At 42.3% G+C, this 23043-nt stretch overlaps 1 protein-coding gene across 2 annotated transcripts in view; it reads right to left on the reverse strand.

The window, feature by feature from the left end:
• Positions 1-454: 454 nt before the first annotated feature.
• The window catches only part of LOC131228538 (isopentenyl phosphate kinase), a 55594-nt gene continuing 33005 nt past the window's right edge, over positions 455-23043 (reverse strand). Inside the window, exons 5-12 of one of the 2 annotated variants that reach the window (XM_058224262.1) lie at positions 6643-6704; positions 6377-6433; positions 3353-3388; positions 3117-3194; positions 1777-1843; positions 1549-1608; positions 838-941; positions 455-749 (exon numbers count right to left, since the gene is read on the reverse strand). In XM_058224262.1, coding sequence (XP_058080245.1) covers positions 624-749; positions 838-941; positions 1549-1608; positions 1777-1843; positions 3117-3194; positions 3353-3388; positions 6377-6433; positions 6643-6704 — 590 coding nt within the window. In that variant the 3' untranslated portion in view covers positions 455-623. The remainder of the gene's footprint in view (positions 750-837; positions 942-1548; positions 1609-1776; positions 1844-3116; positions 3195-3352; positions 3389-6376; positions 6434-6642; positions 6705-23043) is intronic. The other variant, XM_058224263.1, reaches the window with a different exon arrangement.

Below are 23043 nucleotides of genomic sequence, written 5' to 3' on the forward strand. Positions count from 1 at the left end.
GTAAGATAGGTGTACGAAAGCTTAATAAGGTCCAGCACTTCCAAGCCCACACACTTGTACACCTAGCTAGCTACATGTGACAAACTGCCATATGTATCCAAAATCCAATCCATGAACCACGTGGCCCATAGAGACACGTGTGAGAAACGCACGTGGCTATAAAAAAAAAAAATCATAAGATAATTTTAGATAAGAAGTTGTGTAGAATTATGGAACTTTATACTTAGTAATTTTAATTTTAAAAGAATTATGCCACAACGTGGGAATATTAAAAAATTATAATAATAAAATTGTGGGCCATGTGAAAAGGGTCCAGCGTTACTCATGCTCATCCACTGTTTATGTAAATAAAATCCATTCCACACATCAGGTTCGACGCTCAATTTTCGCCCTAAGGAAAATAAAAAATAAAAAATCAACCAGATGGAAAACTGCATATGTTGTCACACTAGCATGTCGTAAAATGTGTAGAAGCATCTTATTTTCATCTGGGTTTGTTTTGTGCCAATACATTTCCCAATCATAATTCTCATTAGATTCACTTGAATGAAGTTGAAGTTGAAGTTGACGTTGAATCAGTTGCATATCTTTGTTTTGTGTATCGATTAGAGAATCATACATACCTATCTTTCCATTGGAAAGGTTGTATGGACCTGTTTCGAGAATCTGATGGCAGTTCCAAGCCAATCATCAGGAATGTCATTGCCGATCTCCCCTTTTAGAACTCTGAAAGAGTGAGCTGTACCAGCCTGTATCCAAGAAAGAGCTTACCATCCATTCCTAGACTCAGAAAAATCACAAGCATGAATTTCATGTGGAGTTACCAATAAGCATTACCTTCACAATGTACACATCAATTCCAAGTTTTGCTATCATTGCAGCTTCCGATATTTTTGTAACCATTCCACCAGTCGTGTCATGGTCTGCTACTGTGATTTTCACTGTTGATAGACACCCTCAGGAATTAAGTGAAAATTAAAATGATGGAGAGCCAATTGAGATGGTCTAAGTCCTAGAGTTGTACACGAGCCACGCTAGCTCGAAAAGCTCGCTCAGCTTGGCTCGATTTAGCTCAGTTTGACTCGGCTTGAATGGCGACTTGAGGCGAGCCAAGCTCCATATTACCTAGCTCGTTTAAAAACAAGCCAACGTCGAGCAAAGTAGAGCTTGACTCAGCTCGAAGCTCAATTCCAAGCTTGGTTAGCTCGAGATCAGCTTGACTCAAATTTTATATATATATATATATATATAGAGAGAGAGAGAGAGAGAGAGAGAGAGAGAGAGTAAAGGCCCTACCCTACCCGTCATTTTCTTTACTTTTCCCTTTACAAACCCAACCCACCGCGCCAGCCCGAGCTCCTCTCTCTCTCTCTCTCTCTCTCTCTCTCTCTCTCTCATCTTAATCCATGAAGCCACCAAAGCATTATTAATGCTCCAAACACAATATGGTAAAGGAAAGGTTGTTCTTGCAAAATTATTCAACTCTATCGTGATTGTACATCTTGGGGAAAAAAGTTATATAATGAGTGTGTAAACGCAAAGATGTACCTGGTTTATTCGTGTGATGTAGTGGTTTCACAATGGACCAGCTACCATCTTCATCTACAGCTGTTAATGGTTAAAAATCAATTTTGCAGGCAGAAATTCACTGAAGTACCGTGTCATGTAAAACAATAAAAAGACGAGGCCATGATGGTAATTTCCCAAATCAAGACAAGGCAAGCATAAAATCTAGATGTCAAATAAACATCAATTTCAATTTACAGGAACACTAACCGATCTCTCTTAGGAGCACTGCATCAGGGTCTGTTGGCGGACGATCATATACTCCTAAGACATCCGTCTTCATTGCTCAATATAAAGGAAAGCATGTGAAAAATTTCCTTTGACAACTTAAATTAAATGCCTTGGGCAATTTTAGCACAATGCTCCAGAATGAGGGGAATCTTATAAATGGAAAGGAATTTTAGCAAGAGGTTTGCCTGCCCCACATGCACCCTCCATGAACCTTTTCACAGGACAGTAGGACAAGCGTAGCTGACACGTGGGGGACAAATTAGACCATGGTCCACTCCACAGTCAATTCAAACATGTGGCTAGCTTGATAAGGGAACTGGCCTGGTTCTTGTTTCCGGTCATCCACAGAGTGAGGCCCGCCTTATGCACATCCCAGAGACATGCCAGATTGTCATGTGTGCCATGTATAAAGGTTGATGTGGAAAGGGTGCATGTGGGGCTAGCAAACCTCATTTTATCAATTAGGGGGCATTTGGATCGTAAGTTACTTTAGATAAGCTACTTACCATAAGCAGCTCATCTTGGTTTCTACTTAATCAGTAGATAAGTATGTTTGGCAAATAACATACTTGGCATCCAAAAAGTAGAAAAGCATATTTGGTTTCCAACATCATAAGTCTGTTTGGTTCCCCTCATATCCACCATCCATCATGTGGGGCCATCCTTTGATGTGGATCATTCATTGTGTGGCCCCACCTTTGATGTAGACCGTCCATCATGCAGGACCCACCTTTGATGTGGGCCATCCATCATGCGGGGCCTACCTTGGTTGGGGGCCATTCATCATTAGGGGCTGACCTTTATTGTGCCCAATTCATTAGGAAGGGCCCACTTTGATGTGGATCATCTATTATGTGGGGCCCACCATTATTAATTGCCCATCATGTGGAGCTCATGTGGGTCATTCATCATTAGGGGTGGACCTTTGATGTGGATTGTCCATCATGTAGGGCCACATCGATATAGGCCATCATCATGTGGGGCCCACTAGATCATCTACCCATTCATTGGATGATTTTCCAATCTCATGAACTTAAAAAGGGGTTCATGGCCATAGAGAGCATATACCCTTAAATAATTTCCTAAGCTGCTGTGTCACCAATGAAAATGGAGGACATAAGTTATTTTTGAAAGTTGAAAAGCAATAAAAAAATTAGTTACTTTTTCTAAAAAGCTACTTATTTAAGTTTAATAACCAAACTAAATTATTTAAGAAAAGTAACTTATTAACTTATGTAAGTTAAAAAAGCTACTTATTTGGTAGTATCCAAACGGGCCCTTAGTGACTGAAAGTACATCCTGATAGAAACTGTGGATACAAGGAAGACAACATATTTGGGACTTAAGATCTGTGCAAGGTGTCGTATAATCACATCGCCACTCAAGATCGTGCACCCCTGATCAATTAAGGGACTCTACTGTCAGTAACAAATAGAAATTATATCAATCCTCAATTATTTACCTGCATCGCTGTAAAAGCAATATGATAGTTACTCATATCCTTCATCATCGTTAAAGGATACCAACTAACCAAATTTACTCACAGAGAACCAACCTGTACATCATCAAGTACAGCATCTCCATGCAAAACCTAGAAAAAATAACGAGCTGTCAATATATTATATTTCACAAGTCCCAGCTGCTAACTCCCTAGAGATCAAGCAAACAGCGATAAGCTCAGGCTCCAGTACAAAATAGAACTGTCAAAGATTTCTAGAAGAAGAAAGAATAAGCAATAAGGTAGTCACACAATTAGAACCCTCCACACACACTGACAGCATGCACGCGTACCTCTAAGTGTAAGAAAATACATCAAAATTCATCACTCCCTAAAACTCTGTATCTATCACAGCCCAAGCAACTCTAAAATCCAGCTTCATAATCTCAAAGCAACTCTAGGACTTCCTAAAACTAATTACACCATAAAAGAGACTTTAGAGTATGTGGAACCTCCCAACAACTAAATATCATCTACATCATTCCTAAACTAACCCTAACCAAATTAAAAACCAACCAGAACTAGGAAGTAATTAACTTCTACCAAAAGCGACCTTAAAATACAACCAAACATTCTCGACAAAAATTGGATACTCTAAAATCTTGCTGAACTTTCCCATGAGCCAAAACCTAACCAGATTTGAAAATGTTTCAAAATCCAAACACATAACCCAATTTGAACTTTCCTAGAAGTGCAGGAACCACCACAGGTGATGTCATCACCTTACCAAACTAATTCCTGTGACAGTTAGGAACTCTTAACCAGATTTTGGTCTTAAATAACATCTTCAACTGATGTTGAAGTGGAACAATCTTGGGCTTGAAATTTAAGAAGCTTTCAAATGGGACTCTGTCAGTCAAACCTTTTTCTTTCCTTTTTGGGCTCTCAAACTAGAGCCATGATGGTGGCTACTCATCAAATGGGATCATCAGTTAACCAAAAGAAACAAAAAAAATAAAGACTCCTAAAAAAGAGGAGGGGGTTGACATAAGCATTACGGTTCAAGATCCACCCTACACATGTCATCTGGATGCTTGGATGGGCCCCATGTTTGGTCCAGATTGGTGATAAGATGAGCACGGGGCCCACAGAAGATATCTCCAGCATCCACAATTCTTTGATGCTGTACAGATGCTGTTTGAGAAAGAATTACCAAGTATGGACCCACATCCATGCTATGTAACTTTTTTGTTAACTTTGAGAGTGGGGGGAAGGAAAGTTACTAAATGTTTAAGCCAGTGAATTCCTCATATAGTTAAGGAGACATGCATGGACTAGCCAAGAGACAAGATATCATTGGATTCATTATAGGAAACTGTCCTTATTTGCATGAATAGGGATTATTTCATAATTTCTTTTCTCTTTAGATGACTGTCCAGTTGTCTCCATAGATTTAGTTGCTTATTTTAGCTTCGACTCACTGTTCCTTTCTTTTGCGTTGTAAAAGCCTTTATAAAAGGCCTACATGTGTTTGTATGGACATTCTTGATTATTAATATTATTATTATTATTTTAACGAAAATGTTGGACGCGTGGAGTTCTTTTCTCCTCCTTGTTTGTTCAGTATGTTACCATCATTCAGGTGGTGTTTGGTGCTGTTTGCTTGAAACCCTGCATGCATACACTGTCAATTCATCCACTGAATCATCTCTACGTCACATCTTGGTTGAAGAAAATAGGGCACCTCCAGATAAATGTGCATTGTAACATGCATGTCTTCCAAGGCACACATCCATAAAAAACATACAAACGTGTCATTAGAATCTTGTATTCCATCTTCGACCCGCTGATATGGGTGCTACTAGAATCCCCAGGTCCTTGGACTTGATCAACCAGTCTTTCAGTTTCCATGTTTAACTCACCTGGATGATTGAAAACTTGCTGGTTCTCAGATTATAACTCTCCTAATTTTTGAGCTCAACTTCAGATGGGCAAACTCAATCAACTTGGTCGTGTTCTTAGTGAATCAGCAAGGTTTGAGCATTAGTTGAAACAACTGAGGTAGACAGAAAATACAAGTTTATTAACATGCAGCAGCTCTCTTCCACTACGATAATTACCAAACTTTCCAAAAACTGTAATCTTATACCAAATACATATGCACCATGTACTAATAGAAACAGCTCTGATAGTGATTGATCAAATGAACTGTTCATTGTATAGAATTAGGGGTTAATTGCTGTCGGAATTAAGATGCTATAAACAACAACCTCAAGTTGAAGGACAGTGTAACCCACTGAAATAGCTAGAAGCATCCCTGGCTGTATTAATGCATTAGCATTCACCACTTCACCATACAGCAGCACATACAGCAAAGAGGGATATAAAATTTTGATACTGTTGTTGAGATCAAGATCCCTTTTAGTTTAAATGCATTATTTACCAAATATGCTCTACCGATATAGATAAAGAGTGTAGAGCAAGGTATTCCAAAATGGTTATGTAACAGCCGTTAACGTAATGGTAATGGTGGTAACCTTTAGGTGTTACAGGGTTGTAACAGTCATAATGGAACAGTTGACCTGTAAGGGCCAGTAATGGCCTTGTAATGGTCCTGTAACAGCAGCAAAGGTCCATTATGGGACCGCAATAGTATTTTTCGGAAAAAGAAATAAATTGTAACGCCCATTACGACCCCTCTTATAACGGTAAAGACAGTGGGTGTCACAGCCACCATTACTGTTATGGAATACCTTTATTGTAGAGGCTGGCTGCCCCACATGCACCATTACATGCAACATGTGCCAACCTGGCAAGCATGTGGTACATCTAAGCCGCATGAGATGGCTTCTGCTATTAAGATGACCTGACACAAAGGCCAGGCTGGTCCCCTTATCTGGCGGGCCATGACTCTACAAAAAGAATGAATGGTTAAAAAAACTCTCCAACAAGTTGACATTGATCATACACATATAGCACGCCTGATTAGTGGATTACCTAATATCACTGAATATTAAGTGATAACAATTACCTATTACATTAAACCATAATGAATGTCGTAGTTCGAATTGCAGAGGATACCATGTCCAGAAGCAACTAGTGATACATGATGTATTATGTTGTACAAGGGACAAGACTTACAGGCACAAACCCAGCGGCAATAGCCTTGGCCACCTGAGATATATCAGCAGAAGTTATCTGGAAAAAAAATGTATGTATTAATTTCAGGTTTTTCTAAGCATCCCTTTAGCACATACACAGAACTTGGATAAAGATAGAATTATAGAACACACTGCTAGAATGCACTTGAAGTTGATTACATGCATATATCAAGCTATTGCTACAAACATTCTAGCTTTTTCTAAAGGAACATCTAATCAATCACAGGTTTTCTTAATGCATCTAACATTTCTTTCACAAGTTGACCATCCACAAGCAAATGGCGACATTCCAATTGACGGGATTCCTTCTGCAACACAACATTTAAACTTTATTAGGCTGGACCTGCTCCATCAGATTGTGAAAAAGACTATCTACTGCCATAATAATATGAGGTGATGTTATTTTAGTCATATAAAGCATTGTGAATACGAAGTAAATGGATAAAAATAAACCACTCATATCCATGTGGAAGGTATAGCCAAAAGAATTAGCTTATTTCTTGAACAAAAAGAAATGAACAATGGTAACAACCTGCTAAGGCGAAATAATCCTCTACAACAAGGCTGAACTGGCAAGAAAGCAGTCACTAGGCGATGAATCTTTTTATTGATTCTGGTCATCAAAATAAGAGTTCAAATCTTGGGATTCAGATCGCATAATCTCTGAGTTGGCTTGCTTGAGCCCCCAATTATGCCGTGCTGTCAATTGACTTTGACTTGTCCATCTCAATTGCGAGCAACCCAAAACAAACATGGTGATGGGGACATCATGCGCACGCCCCCCACCCTACGCACGTATTCAAGGAGGAGGCGAGCCCCAATTTCGATTTGGATTGACGACAACATCTTTGGAGGACCTTACAGTTAGGGGCTGCGCTATGGAGCATTGGAGTGGACCTGATCATTATATAGATTCTACCATCAGATCTCATGATCGTGGCCCACTATCTTAGATGATCTAGGATTTTGAGTTTTGAATATTCTCATTATTAGAAACATCATGAATGGCTTTGATTGCTTAGATTAGTTATTATTTTATTTACTTCAGCTTTAAGTATGAATGTGCGCATATGGCGCAAGGGTAAAATTGTCTTTTAGGGTTTAGGGTTTTCTTATAAATAAGCAACCCCATGTAGGTATTCTCAATGAAGTTAATAATTAAAAAATTCTGTGTTTTCTTCTTCTCTATCTCTTTGGGTTGAATAATCGAATTAGGTGCGAAACTCTCCCTTTCTCGAAGGGCTAACTACCGTGGTGCGAAATCACAACCATCCCAAATCATCCCCACTTCATTACGCCCCACATTCATCATCCTCTACATCCCTTCCACCTTTAGATTCACTCTCTTTCGTATCCAAGTTCTATCATATAACAATGCACAAACAGATTTTCAGATTCTAGCCCATCAGAGGGGCTGAAACTTCGGCGAAGCACCACGCACAAACCGTGCATTGGATCGACACGAAATTTAGTATGGAGGCAGTCCTACCCTGGCCGATCCTAGCCTAGGAGTTGGTTTCCGACTTTGTAGGCCCCACACATGTGCGGACGAGTGGTCACGCACTTGCGCCCAGGGCCAGTTGTAGTCCATGCACGTGGCTCATCTCAGGTTCTATCTTTCCTTTATGTTCCTCCTCTTTAGCCTTAAATCTAGATCCTTAACTCTAAAGAATCCCAAATCCCAATTATCCCCAAATTTGCAAACCCTAGATTTTCCCCCGAATTGAAACATGGTGAATCTCTTGAATTAGGGAACAATCCTTTGCAAGAATGGATGAATCTTACACTCCTTTAGGCTTGTTTGGTTTATAATTTTATTTGATCCAGCCCTAAACTTATGTAGGCTTGGACCCCCATAGATTCCCCTTTTTAAATGTTTGATAGTATGTAGGATGTGGAAATTTGTGACTGTTTAAATTGGTATAATCATGAGCTTGATTTCTTGCATTCTACATTTAATTTCATGTCCTGCATCAAATTTGGTACCAGAGCTTAGGTTTTTATAGGGGAATGCATTGCATGTTTAGGGTTTAGTTTGTTTATGTCCATTATGCATCAAGCCTCCTCATACATGGTTGTTTAGGACCCATAATTCATAATATGGGCTGCTGAATTTTCTGTTGTCAGAAAATCCACAAATTTCATGGCTGAATTTTCTGTTAACAAATTATTTAGGCAGTTATATTGCAGGATGTTTCGACCAGAAACGAAAAGCATTCGATTCGGGGGAATATCTCACTTAATATTCACAAAAGATCGAGCAAAGAGAATAATCATCAATTTTATTCATTCTGAGTTCATTACATCCTTTTAATCCCTTGATTCCGAGACAGAATTTCTTAGAAAATACAAAAATGCAAGTATTGAATCAGCTTAAATATAAATTTCGGCAGCATTCCGGCTCATATCATTCATATCTCCAGGGGAGATGAGTTGTGCAGGCTTCCTGTGCATTCCGTCTCTTATTGGCATGATAAAGGAGTGCTTGGATCCCTTTAAGACATCTGAAATAACCTGAGGATCTGGAAAATTTCGACATAGCAGCTGCCTCAAAGAGTATCCGTGCAACTCTCTTGGAGTAGCGCGGCCCGCGCTTTCAGCGCTCTGCCCCCCTTCTCCTTCTCTCTATCTCCAATACCTGTCAGAGGAACTGGTCTTTTGAGCATCCGATCCTTCAAGTGAGGGGGTAGGGGGTATTTATAGGCTTTCGCACGTGTGAGCCCTCGAATCCTGTGCCGTGAACCCCACTTCGCATTCTTAATCCGTCACTCTCAAGAGAGTTGCGCGGCCCAACATGACAACGGACAAGTTGCGTAGACCCGCGCAACTCACCTCTTCGCGCAACATGGTTCCCACGCAACTCATCTGTCTTTCATTTCTATCTTTTACTTCTTTTACCAACTTTCCTCCTTGAAGCTTCTCCCCTTAACCAAATTTTATACCCCAATAGATGCCCTCTTGATCCGAAATTTGACTTCTCTAAGTCAACTTGAAGGATCAACTTCCCCTTGTAGATCCTGAGTTGCGCGGGTCCGCGCAACTCCCACCTGCGCAACTCGCCGTCAACGCTACTGGCCTATAAATATCAACCCGCCTACTCATTCTTCACTTCAAAAAATTCTCTCCTGGTGAACTCCTCTTGCACGCAACTTGCGTGCGCAACTTTTCTGCACAAGTCTTCAGCACTTGGTGCTAAAAACTTTTGTTCTGAAACTCTGTCGAAATTTTTAACTTTTTCTAGACTTAGCCAATTTCTTTAAATTCTTCAACCATGGCCCGTACTAAGAGGACCTTTCGTCTTATAGAAGCGCCGACAGATCAACCTTCCCATGCAAACCTCCCTGACTCTTCTCAAATTCCTGAACCCTCGCCAACTCCTACAACCCCTATACCTTCATCTACAACCCAAGTAGCCACTTCTTCCCCTCCAGCATGTGAAGAAACTCAACGAAAACGAGTTAAAGTAACCAAAAAACAGCCTGCGTATATAAAGGAACCAGTCTTGCCTATTCTTGACTTCTCTAGCAGAGTCAAAACATTATCTTGGCCAATTTGTTAGGCGATCATTTCTAGCAAAATATCAGGACCTCCAAAGCAAGGTCGGGAGGTTGATTGGGAAGCCTGGCTGAAGCTAACAACCAATTTGCGTACCGATATCGTCCGATCCCCGGCAAGAGAAGATACACCACCACCAACACTTTTGCAAAAGAAGCAGAAGAAATCAAAGCGTCAAGAATTTCAAGAGAAGATCCAAGAGCATAAGAAGAGGAAGCTCCCAAATACTTGGGACACCGTGAGGGCTCAAGATGGCTACATAAAATTCAACAGCCCTCTCAGGAATGAATTAATAACGATCCCACTGAACATTTGACGGCATCAGTCTATTCTTCGAAGTGAGCCGACGGATCGAACGACGGAAAGTCGCATGATGTATACTCCCAATTGGTTGATACGAGAACCCAGAATGTTGGAGGGTATTCTTTCAGAGAGAGGATCAAAGCAACAAGTTGGTGAAGTGCATCGAATGCGATTTCCGATTCCATGCTACAGTCCTCATGCACTGTTTTCTACAGTTTTCCATGAGACAATACGCCAACGCTTCAAGGAGAGAAGGTCATTATGGGGAACTGAAGAATTTCGCACGCGCAGCTTCCTAACATCTCGCAAGTATTATACTAATTGGACCAACGCCATTCTCACCAAACATTCTGCGACGTTGATGGAGGTTGGCCTTTATGGGGCAATTGAGGCTACTTCTGAATACTTCTATAAAGATCATATGGTCTATAAGGGGTTTCTTAGTTACTGGTGCCCTACCACGAATTCTTTCCATCTACCTCTTGGTGAAGTCAGTATCACCTTGTGGGACCTTTATAGAATGGCAGGCCTTCCATAACAGGTCGCTTCTATGACGAGTATGTTCCCACCAACGAGGAATTCTCACACTTTTCCTCTTCCAAAAGACAAGCATTGGTGCCCGATGCTTCAGTTGAACTCTTCAGAGAGATGTCCAAATTCGCCGATACCGGAAAGATTCCACTTCTCCTTTGGCTAGCTCATTTCTCTCAAGAGCTGCGGTACATTCCCTTTCCTTTCACCGTAATTTTATGCATTTACTAACATTGTTCTCATTCATACCTTTCTTCCTCTGATAGGTTTAAGAATAGCCATTCAGATGAATTGGAAAACGCCTGTCGCAGGGTAAGGAACCCATCAGAATTCTCATCCAAAGGCAAGTTAGCAACCTTCTTGGCATATTGGTTGAGTGTAGTTGTGCTGCCAAGTTCTAAGTGGGCGGATGCCATCAGACCATCCGTATTCGTCATTGCAGGAGGATTGGCAGAAGGACGAAAATATTCATTAGCACCTCCCGTACCTTTTTCATTATATCGGGCCTTTGGAGACGCTGCTACTCACTGTCAGTGTTCGAAATATCGGTATCGCACCCTTGGGATACAGATACGTATCGGTTATCGCACGGGATATATCGTTTGTATCGCATAGTTTATCGCACTTTTTGGGAAACATGGGGAAACATTGGGAAAATGGTTGAATTTTGTAATGAAACTTTGGGGATTATTAAAAAAGCCCTTAATACACACTTTTAAATCATAAAGTTTCAAAAAAGAAGTGTACATAATAAATTTCCTTTGTATAAGGTCCCAAGCTGTGCGCTGTCCGATTGAACTAAAACAACTATATTCAGTATCAACCCCGTTGATCCATTTTTCCATATCATTTCAAGACATTATCTAAAAAATAAAACAGATCCAATAATTAGGTAGACCATACCATAGGAAACAATGGTGATTGACCATTAGTGGGCCACAAAAGTTTTGGTTCAGGCTAATAATAGTTTTTTTCTCTTCATTCAAACCATAAATTTATCTGGTAAAATGGATGGACGGAGTGGATAAAATACATGAATTATAGTTGGCCCACAAAGTTTACAAAGTACACTACTCATTAGGGGATCCACTTCCCACCACACTGGGGGTGGGGTGCTGCTACCAAGTTCCTTTGCTCAAAACCTATGTGGGGTCCACTATGATGTTTGTAAGAAATCCACCTCGTCCGTTCATTTTTTGAGATCATTTTAGCACTTGAGAGCAAAAGTGAGCAGAATCCAAGACTAAAGTGGGCCGCACTAAAGGAAAAGGTGGGTAGGAAAATTCCTATTGTTGAAACCTCCTTGGGTCGTAGGGCCCACGATAATGTTTATTTTCTATCCAATTTGTTAATTAGGTCACACAGACCTGACCTAAATGAAGAGGAAAAATAAATATCATATTGATCTAAAACTTCCGTGACCCTCAAAAGGGTTTCAATGGTAAACGTTCAATCTACCACTGCTGTTTGCAGTGTGGTCCAGTTGATCTTTGGATCTGTCTTATTTTTCGGCTTAAGCCTTACAAAGAGCTCACCAAATGGACGAACGGCCTGGATATAACAAATACCTCATGCTGGGACCCACTGAACTTGGTGACGTCAACACAGTTCGGTCGTGCGTCGTGCGCGCAGGACGCGGATTTCTTGCGAAAGGCGGATTTCCTGCGAAAGCCTTTCGCAGGAAGTTCTTGCGCTCGGAACCTAGGTGGGCCTCACTGTGATGATTTTGAGAAATCCTCTCCGTCCATCCATTTTTTGAGTTTATTTTAGTACATGAGGCCAAAAATGAACCGTACCCGATTCTCAAGTGGGTCGAAAATGTGAGAATTAAATTTCGACAGTTGAAATATTCGTGGGCCACAGAAGTTTTAAATCATTTAATATTTATTTTTTTGAGTTCATCCCAGTAGGAATGACGCTATTAACGGTATGGATGGCATGTAAAAATCACTGTAGAACCCAGGGAGGTTTCAACGGTAGGAATTTTCCTAATCACCTTTTCCTTTAGTACGGCCCACTTGAGTCGTGAATCCTTCTTAATTTTGGTCTCACAGCCTAAAATGAGCTCAAAAAACGGATGGACAGGGTGGATTCTATACAAACATCATGGTGGGCCCCATATGAGTTCCCAGCGCAGGAGCTTCATGCGAATGGCTTTCGCAGGAAATCCGCATCCGTGCGCGCATGGGCGGGATTAGCTGAGTAGCGAGACTCGCTACTGAATTGACGTCACCAAGTTCCGTGGACCCCACCATGATGTATGTTTTGTATCCACACCGTCCATTAATTTGGAGAGAACATTTTATGCCATTAGCCTAAGAATGACTAAGATTCAAAGCTCCAATGGACCCCACCACAGAAAGCAGTAGAGAGAGTGATGCCCACCATTAAAAACTTCTGAGGGCCACAAAAGTTTTCGATTAAGCTGATATATTTTTTCCCCTTTTATAATGCCTTTTTTAACTTATTAACGGGTCGGATCTCAAATAAACATCACGGTGGACCTTAGGAAGGTTTCAACGGTGTATGTCACTTTCTCCACTGTTTTCTGTAGTGGGGTCCATTACAGAATTTTATCTCCCTCGTTATTTGACTCATGTCCTAAAATGATATCTCCAAATGGATGGACCGTGTGGATATAACACATTCATCATGGTGGGACCCACGTAACTTGGTGACATCACTTCAGTAGCGATCTCGCTACTCAACCTGTCAGTAGCTAATCTGCGTCCAAGAAAAAAGGCTCGAACGGCCTTTGGTTTTCAAACAGAGAGGGTTCCGGAAACCAGAACCCTAAAATCTCCCCCAAATCTCATCGGATGTCGTCGGATTTCTCTCCAAAATCGGAGATGTTATTTGCGGTAACCCAGGAATGGCGCTTCAATTCGAATGGCCCACCAAATGGAAGCTTCCGATCATGGCGATCTCTTCTACAGGTACCGAAATCCACCCTCTATTTTTTTTCCCGATTTTTTCGGATGATGACGTCGATGTCCGACAATAATGGAGAGGAAATCGCGTGATATCGTCAAAATATCGTGCGATATCGACGATATATCGGCCGATATCTGGATTTTGAGTTTTTTGGTATCTTCCAGGGGTTATCGTGACTGTATCGTCTCGCAGGGGTGCGATGACGATACTATCGGCCGATATATCGGCCGATAGTATCGATATTTCGAACACTGCTCACTGTCAAAATCCATCTGTCGGAGCTAGTTCAGCATTCACCCCATGGCATTACTTTTCAGGATGGCTGAGCATATACTTCTCGTGGACATATGATGATCCGGAAAAAGCTTACGTACATCCCTCATGACTCCCCTTATGTCATTATCAATGGAGAATAATGCCGAAACGAATGTACGAATGGGTAGTCGATACCATCGAGTCAACAAATGCTATTGACTTCTACCAGTTCTTGTTTGCTCAATACATCGAACATCATGAAGTTGTTGATGATGACAACCTCCCTCCAGCTGAACAAGCCTTCTTTATATCGATTCGGTCCAACAGCCTGCCTCTACGAGAGGGTAGCGAGTTTTTGAGGGAGCCATACTACCCCAATCGGTTTGCGCGACAATTCGAATATGACCAGACTATCCCCGAGAATTCCGAAGAAGTGACTCGCAGCATGCGAAGTTACGGTGTTGGGCCCTACAACTGGGGCTTAATCTGGAGGCAACTGCTCGCAGCCCGAATCAATTCGAAATTCATATTCCAGGCTTTGGTTGTTTTATCCGCACGACTTACCCATGGATGCGATGGTGGGCGCACCAAGCATTTCTCATCTGCCGATGTCTGCCAGTAGATTCACCAATATGGATTCCTGCTCCTCGAGTCAGAAAACGCGATATGATTGAAGAGATAGGCTACAATGTCGTACATGATCGCGCTCCAGCCCCCAGTGAAGCTTGCATAAGAATTTCTGTGGAGGAGCACATTCGCGAAGCCAAACCCGCCAACACTTTCAAAGGTTGGATCGAAGGTTGGATCGCCCACGGGTTTCCATTAACACACTTCAAGTCCTAGAGAAAGCCTACAAACAGAGAAAATGCTCCCACAGACGCCACTGAAACACCCCATATTCCTGCCTCTACAGACCTTGCCCCCACTCCCGAGGTCATCGGGCCTTCAGAACCCCGAGAAGTGCCTTCATTTGTTCCACCGCCTCCTCCTTGCAGAGATTCTTCATCACCTGTGACCAGATCACAGACACAGGCGAGATCTTCTATGTCCCCGATGACCACTACCACAGAAGACCCTGCTTCTACTGGAAAGAAGCAATCAATATGGAAAGGAAAGTAAGTGGTTATCGAAGAATCCTCTCTGGAATCATCATCGTCTTCATCATCCACTGAAGGGGGAGACGGAGAATCCTCTTCTGGCAACTCTGCTTCCACTAATCGGGGGTCATCCTTTAGTGACTAAGAAGAAGAGGGTGAGCTCACTGCAGAGGCAGGAGAGACCAAAGAAAAGGAAATAGCGGAAGAAGAAGTGGAGGCAGAAGTGGACATAGGCGAAGATGATGGAGTTGACGTAGCTACTGAAATTAATGAAGAAATCCCACAAGAAAACATCCTCCCAGATACTGCTATGGGTGCTGAAGAAGAAGAACCCTTGGACTATGAGGAATATGATGATATAGCTGGGGCTAACTTGACTATGTCGTTTAGTAACAACTATTCTCCTCTTCAGCGTGTTGCACCTTTAAATTCTCCGACTAACGTTGTAGCATCTCCAGAGATTCTTCCAGCTCCCATAGATGTAGCTCAGGCTGTTCTTCCGACTTCTACTTCTGGCAAGCGCTCTGCTAAGAAAATGAGGAAATCCCTCAAATTTCGTATCAAAACTAGCAGAGCAGCTCGTGGAATAATTTTCCAAACAGAGTCCGCTGATGCTGCAACTCCAACTATCATGGCATCAAGCACCGAGACCAGAGTGCCGTCTTTCGCCAATATGGTTCGAAATTTACCCGAACCACCTGCTCCCCAAGAAGAGAGGCAATCTGCAGAAGCAGCGATTCTTGCTCCGGCACCTTCAATAGTTGCAAGTATGTTTTACTTTATTTCTTTATTCTATATTGATTTACCTGCAATCCATACCTTAACCTATGTATTTTATTTGCATTTTACAGTCTGCGCTGTCTCCAGTGGCTTTGCAAGTTCAAATTATGTTGTCACTGTGTTGAATATCATATCCCTGGAAAAGATCTCTCCGCCTGCACTATCCCTATTGCGGAGCTCAATATCAGCGGCCATCTACATCTTTAAAGACTCATCCCAATGGTCCTACATGGAGATAGTGTTGTCTTCTCTGGATAATGCAGCACGAATTGCCAAGATTAATATTTCCCCTCTGTGCGAGTCTTTATCCCATTTCTGTGGGACTTTCCGCAAACTGGGAGATGCTTGAAACATGGTCGTCACACCTGAAACTCTTGCTCGACAACAAGAATTATTGCAGCTTAAAGAGAACGTTTCCAAGGCAATAACGACTGTTTCTAGTTATGATAAGGAATTTCATTCCTTCGAGGAGCAAGTAAAGGCTACTAGGCATTTTTCGGTGACTATAACAGAGAAGATTGCAAACCTCAAACGGCAAATTTTAGACTTAGAGGAGAAACGGATTCAAGAACTAGCCAAATCGAGGCTGATATTGAGATCAATAGGCGGATAGCCAATCTAGAACAGCTGGAGGTCTCGAAGGGGGAGGAAGCAATAATTTCCTTGGAACAAGAGCTTATTGACGCTCCGAACCAGGCCAAGCTTATTATTGATGCTGAAGTTGAGAATACGACCGCTGAGGTTCAACTAAGAGACGACCTGCGCCGATATATGCTTGCTCTAGGAATTTCAGAGGACATATGAATTTTCTTTTGATATTTATCATGGCTAGTTTTTGTGTTTATCACTTTTTCTTTTGATATCACAAACAAACTTTGATGAATTGTAAACACTATGAATGAAAATCATGAATGAGTGAATGAATGAATATGAATATTATGCCTGAATATCATGAATGAATATTATGCTTGATCAATCAACTCTTTCAACTACATCATTTATTATTATTATCTATTAGCGTTACTTTTTGCATTGGCATTTTTTTTTATAATTATTATTAATATAGTGTTACCTATATGGTGTTATCTCGTATGGGCGGTGCTAAGTTCCGGTTTTAGTCAGTAGCACACATAGTTTAGGCTCGCAAGTAGTTGGAGCAATCACAGTTTAGACTCATAAGTAGTTGGAGTTGGTCTTATACGAATGGCCGCTGTAACTCTCTAAAGTTTACGGGGCTTATTGTCGCCAAGGAGTTCACGAACCGCGATCCATTAGAGGAGCTCAGTGAAGCTACTGGGCTGTGAACTTAATAGGATTTACGCACAGGGTTGACCACAGTACCTCTCTAGAGTTCACGGGGCACGCAAGGCTACCGTCAGGCACCAAATCCAAGGTTGCCAGTCCATCAATGAGGGGTCTCTCGCTTCAGAGACTTTCCCTCATGCGTTACTACTAAAATCAAACCAGGGATCTGGGGAGTCATCCTAGTTCTGAGACTCACTTTTCCTTCATCTGCAAGGTCAGACCCATTCACGAGGGGGCGCTCTCTGGCCGCCCACATGACGCTGCCTGAAGCTGTACAGATGGCATAGGTCACTGCCCGCATGGGTGCGTGTGATGCTCTTTCCGGGCTTTTTAAGGCCACAGGCGACACTGCTACCTATATGGTTCCGTCATATCGCCATCGCCAAATAATGATAAGCCTTATGCGCATTCGGCTTCTTGTTGTCGCAATTCCCCTACTACCACCTGTAAAAGATGAATTGGCCTTGCTGGAGTAATAAATCGAAATTAATATACCACATTTGCTGATGATAATGAAATGAAATTTTACAGTTAAGATAGTATATCAGCCTGGCGGTGCTATTGATTTCGATAAATTTAAACGGCCTTGTGCTAACAAGATGATAACAATAGTAACAGCTTTGGCAGCAACTTTGACGGTGGTCATTGGCGCTTCAATAATGACCATTTGGCGATTGGCGATTGGCTATGGTCATTGGTGATAATCATTGGAGCACCTGAAAACCTACATTCCATTTATGTAGAAAGGGAAATACATTCTATGATGATTTTTCTTATTACCTATCTTGCCCCCTTTTGGTTTTGAAGGTATAGTGCCGATACCTTTTCAAACCAAAATTATTGTTGCTCTTCAAATTGGCTTATCGTCGATAAACCAAATATAAGCCTGTTGACAGAAAATGCTTTATGTGTCAATTCCCGATCTTTCCCTTCATTCGTCCATCATTGGGCAGCTTCGAATGCAGATGCCCCCAGAACTTTCTTTTAACTAATAAACTGTCCCACAAGTTCGTTATTTTGGCAGTCAACAGAAGATAGGTCCCCTGAATCAATTTCTCTAGCCGTTGCCACTGACCATCCTCTTATGAACGTCAAATTCATTGTTACCATTTGTTGTTGTTCGTCATCCTTTTTCAGGACTATTTCTCCTTGTCGTATCATTCTTCGCAGTATATTTTTCAGTGTCAAGCAATCTTCTGTTTGATGCCTCAGACAGCGATGATAATGACAGTAGTTCCTTTCTTTCGTCATTGCAACTTCCTCTGGATATCTTGGTGAGGGCAACCTAATGGTTCCGACAGCCAATAACTGCCCCATCATTGGTAACACGTCCTCTCTCTCGAATGCATACTCTCTGTGTGAGTCATATGGCCGCGGTCGCTTGTCATTCTTATAGCCCTTCGCTGATCTGAGTCTTCTCTTCCTCACATTTCTCTCTTGTCGTGGAAGGTGTTTTTCTTTTTCTCCTAATCAATAGCATTTTCCATTACCCCATTCGACCCTCTTCTTTCAGTTCTAGCTTGGAAGGCTGACATCTTTTAGTCATCAGTTCCAACGCATGCGCTTTGGTCGCCAGATCTCGAAAAGTCCTTATGTTGGCGCTGGTGAGTCCAAATGTTATCCCTATGTCCATGGAGCTTAAACACATTTTCACCTGCTCCCTCTCTTCAGGTAATTGTCGACATGATGCCCCTAAGGTTTTCCACTTGTCGATGAATTTCTCCACAGACTCATTTTCCTTCTATCTTACAGATGCAAATTTTGCAATACTAACATCACGGTTCGATGAAAAGAAATTTGTCATAAACGCGTCCTGCATCTGTTCCCAGGTCTATATTGATTCTGGGGCCAGGCTTGAATACCACCGGAACGCTTTCCTGTTCAGAAAGACCCAAATAGCCGTAGACAATATTGGGGAACAGCGGAGAAATTTCCCATAGACGTGATGAAATGGATCAAATGTTTGTCGGGGGATCTGTCTCCACTAAATTTCTGAAACTCAGGGTGTTTAAAATTAGCAGGGAAAGGTACGTCTTCTACATCCCTCGGATACAGCGTTCGATACCAGAACCTTCCTGTACTATCACGTTCCCTTTCTATTCTGACGGCTTCCATAACCATTTGGTGCACTTCTTCTTGGGTTATAATTCTTGTCATAGGAATGGATCCATGAGACCCTACTCTAGGCGGCTGAGAACCTTCAGGTCGTTGTTCCTGTTCATGCACAGTAGCCATCATTGGGGGGTAATATTATTTGGGCTACATTGTGTGCGAGGGTAGCCAGAGCTTCCCGAAGATTCTTACACTCATCCATCAACGTCTTTTGCACTTGAGCCATTTCTTCCAATCTATCTTCAGCGGTAGGCAGGAGGTCTTTACTCATTCCGGCCATACATACTGTAGCTTCTTTATTCCCTGACGAAGCTGTCATCGGTGTGGAGTAGGAATTGGTTGGTGTGACGGGACTTATTAGAAAAGGAGTCTTATTTGATCCCTACGTGCTTTCATAAGATTCAACTGATTGCGTCATAATGCGAGGCAAAAGACTTCGAAGTGACACATAAATTGGCGAATTCTCTATGTGTGACTTACCTTTTGTTGTCTAGTCCATCGAGCATTTGTAGCAGGTAGGGCTACAAATTCTTGGCGCGAGGGCGAAGATAAAGATTTCCCCGAATATATTGCTGGAGGAGCGAGTTCGGGATTTTTCCTTGCCGCGTTTCGGGTAATGGGTCCCCTAGTTCTTGGTATTGATGGACTTTTCCTAACTGCGACTCTCAATCTCCAACGTGCCACTGCTATCCAATCGTTCTCATTTTCTTACGCTACTGGGGAGACTATTACAACCCCAATAGTAACCGGAAATTTGCCTTTCCTGCTCAATACAGGCTGCTTTTGTTGGCTCCGAAGCTGGTCAAAGGCATACTCCACTACAAATCTTGTCGGTATGAAATAGAAAATCATTTTTTTTTTTTTTTTGCTAAGATCGCTATATCTTCTGTAATCTAGAACTCGAATATGTACATCCCTAGTAAATTTTTTCTGTCAGGGAACATATGTAATATTGGTTAGTATTTATTCATAAACATATTCTATCCTGGAGATGAAAGGAAGGATGTTCCCCCTGAGAGTCGCCATTTTGGCGCCTTATAAGACGCCAAACAGTGATGAAATTCTCCAAGTCATTCTTAAGTCAATACTAAGCAAGATAAATGTCCCCAGCGAAGTTGCCATTTTGTTTCGACCAGAAACGAAAAGCATTTGACTCGGGGGAATATCTCACTTCATATTCACCAAAGATAGAGCAAAGAGAATAATCATCAATTTTATTCATTCTAAGTTCATTGCATCCTTTTAATCCCTTGATTCCGAGACAGAATTTCTTAGAAAATACAAAAATGCAAGTATCGAATCCGCTCAAATATAAATTTCGGCAGCATTCTACCTCATATCATTCATATCTCCAGGGGAGACGAGTTGTGCGGGCTTCCTGTGCATTCTGTCCCTTATTGGCATGATAAAGGAGTGCTTGGATCCCTTTCACACATCTGAAATAGCCCGAGGATCTGAAAAATTTCGACATAGCAGTTGCCTCAAAGAGTATCCGCGCAACTCATGGGAGTTGCGCGGGGCCCCGCAACTCTCTTAGAGTAGCGCGGCCCGCGCTTTCAGCGCTCTGCCCCCCTTCTCCTTCTCTCTGGCTCTAGTACCTATCAAAGGCACTGGTCTTCTGAGCATCCAATCCTTCAAATGAGGGGGGTAGAGGGGTATTTATATGCTTTCGCACGTGAGAGCCCTCGAATCTTGTGTCGTGGACCCCACTTCGCATTCTTAATCCATCCCTCTCAAGAGAGTTGCGCTGCCCAACATGACAACGGACAAGTTGCGCGACCCACGCAACTCACCTCTTTGCGCAACATGGTTCCCGCGCAACTCATCTGTCTTTCACTTTTATCTTTTACTTCTTTTACCAAGTTTCCTCCTTGAAGCTTCTCCCCTTGACCAAATTTTATACCCCAACATTGGAATTTTAGTAGCGTTGTGTAATTTCCTTCATATAGTCTTATAGGATCATTTAGTCCCACTGAGACGCATATAGTTGCATTAGAGGGTCCTTGAGTTGAGTGAGTGGTTGTATGCCCACATGTACTGGTCGTGGTTTTGGTTTGCACCTTACGCTAAACATGGAGCAATTGTAAGAGTCCATGAACAACATAACCCGACAGTTTGAGCCTTTGGGAAGGCGCTTGGAACAACGTATTGACCAACGCTTTGATCAGCTTAATGTGCACGTTGCCCAACTAGAGATCTCTACCTGGGCAAACCCCGCCACTGGGGAAGATGCCCAATCTCAGGCAAGTGGTCAGGAGGATAGACAAGGGAATGAATAAGAGTGGTTAAGGAAATGGTTATGGGCGCGCACCCGTGCACCCACCCTGCGAGGGGCATCATGATCATTATGACCTAAATGCACCTCCTCAAGGGAGTTAGAGTAGAGGTCCCTATATTTAATGACTACTTGGACCCTAAAGCTTTTCTAGATTGGTTGGCAGATATGTACCACTATTTTGAGTGGTACGACACGACGGATGCTCGTCGAGTCTGATTTGCCAAGATGAAGCTTGTGGGCCAAGCAAAGAGGTTTTGGGCTACTGTAGAGCGAAAGAAAGAAAGGTTGAGGGAGCTCCCAATAGTCCATTGGGGAGAAATGAAATAAATTTTAAAGGAAAAGTACCTCCCTTTCTCTTATCACTTGAGATTAGTTGAAGATTGGCAGTTTCTTCGACAAGGTTCCATGAGCGTGGCTGAATACATTGAGAAGTTTGAAGAGTACTTGACCCGGTGTGAAGTTGAAGAGGATCCCGTACTCACTCTTGCTCGATTTAAGACGGGTCTCCGTTCTAACATTAGGAGAGAGTTGCTTGCCAAGGACAGACACTCTTGAACAGATGTATCAAGTAGTGTTGGAGGTCGAGTAATACCTCAACGCATCTATGGGAAGGCGGTTTGAGTCTCGTGATTCTGGCGCTAAGGCCAACCCTTTTGGAGCTAAGCCTGGCACTGGATATCAATACAAGTCTTCCAGTAGTTCTCAATCTAGGCCCAAGAATGATAAGGGTGAAGGAGTTGTCAGGTCTAGCTCGCGCAAAAGCGATGCGACTAGGTGTTTTAGATGTCAGGGGTTCGGTCACTTTGCCCACCAGTGTGGCACGAAAGAGGGCACCAAGGTATTTCTAATTGATGAGCAAGTAGAAGTAGTGCCCCCAGAAAGTGACGGTGAGGAGGAAGAATATGAGCCAGCAGATATCCTTAGTGATGAGGAAGAGGAAGTGCAAGAGTCTGCGACCCTTGCAGTTATGCGTTGCGCCTTTGCCCAAGCAAAGAATACTGACGATTGGCGCCGCAACACGATCTTCTATACCTACGCAAAATGTGGTGATAAGAGTTGCAAGATGATCGTGGATAGTCGTAGTTGTGCCAATGTGGCATCAACTGGCACTGTGAGCCATTTGAACTTGAAGCTTGAAGCCCATCCTCAACCCTATAGAGTGTCTTGGGTTGATGAGACTTCCATTCCAGTCTCGCACCATTGTCTTGTTCCTATTCAGTTTGGATCATATAAAAACACACTCTGGTGTGATGTTGTTCCCATGGATGTTGGCCATATTATTTTGGGTAGGCCCTGGCTCTATGATAGAGATGTCACCATATTTGGTCATTCAAATGTGTGTACATTTTGGTTTTAGGGCAAGAAAGTCAAGCTAAATCCTCTCCCACCCGAGAACACGACTGGAAAGGAGTCCACCACAAAGAGTGATGTGAGCGGCTCAAAGGAATTAAAGGAATCAAAGTCCAAATTGAAGCCTCACCATATTCTAAATGCCAA

Source organism: Magnolia sinica, chromosome 16 (genome assembly GCF_029962835.1).
Source record: "Magnolia sinica isolate HGM2019 chromosome 16, MsV1, whole genome shotgun sequence".
NCBI classification, from domain to species: domain Eukaryota; kingdom Viridiplantae; phylum Streptophyta; class Magnoliopsida; order Magnoliales; family Magnoliaceae; genus Magnolia; species Magnolia sinica.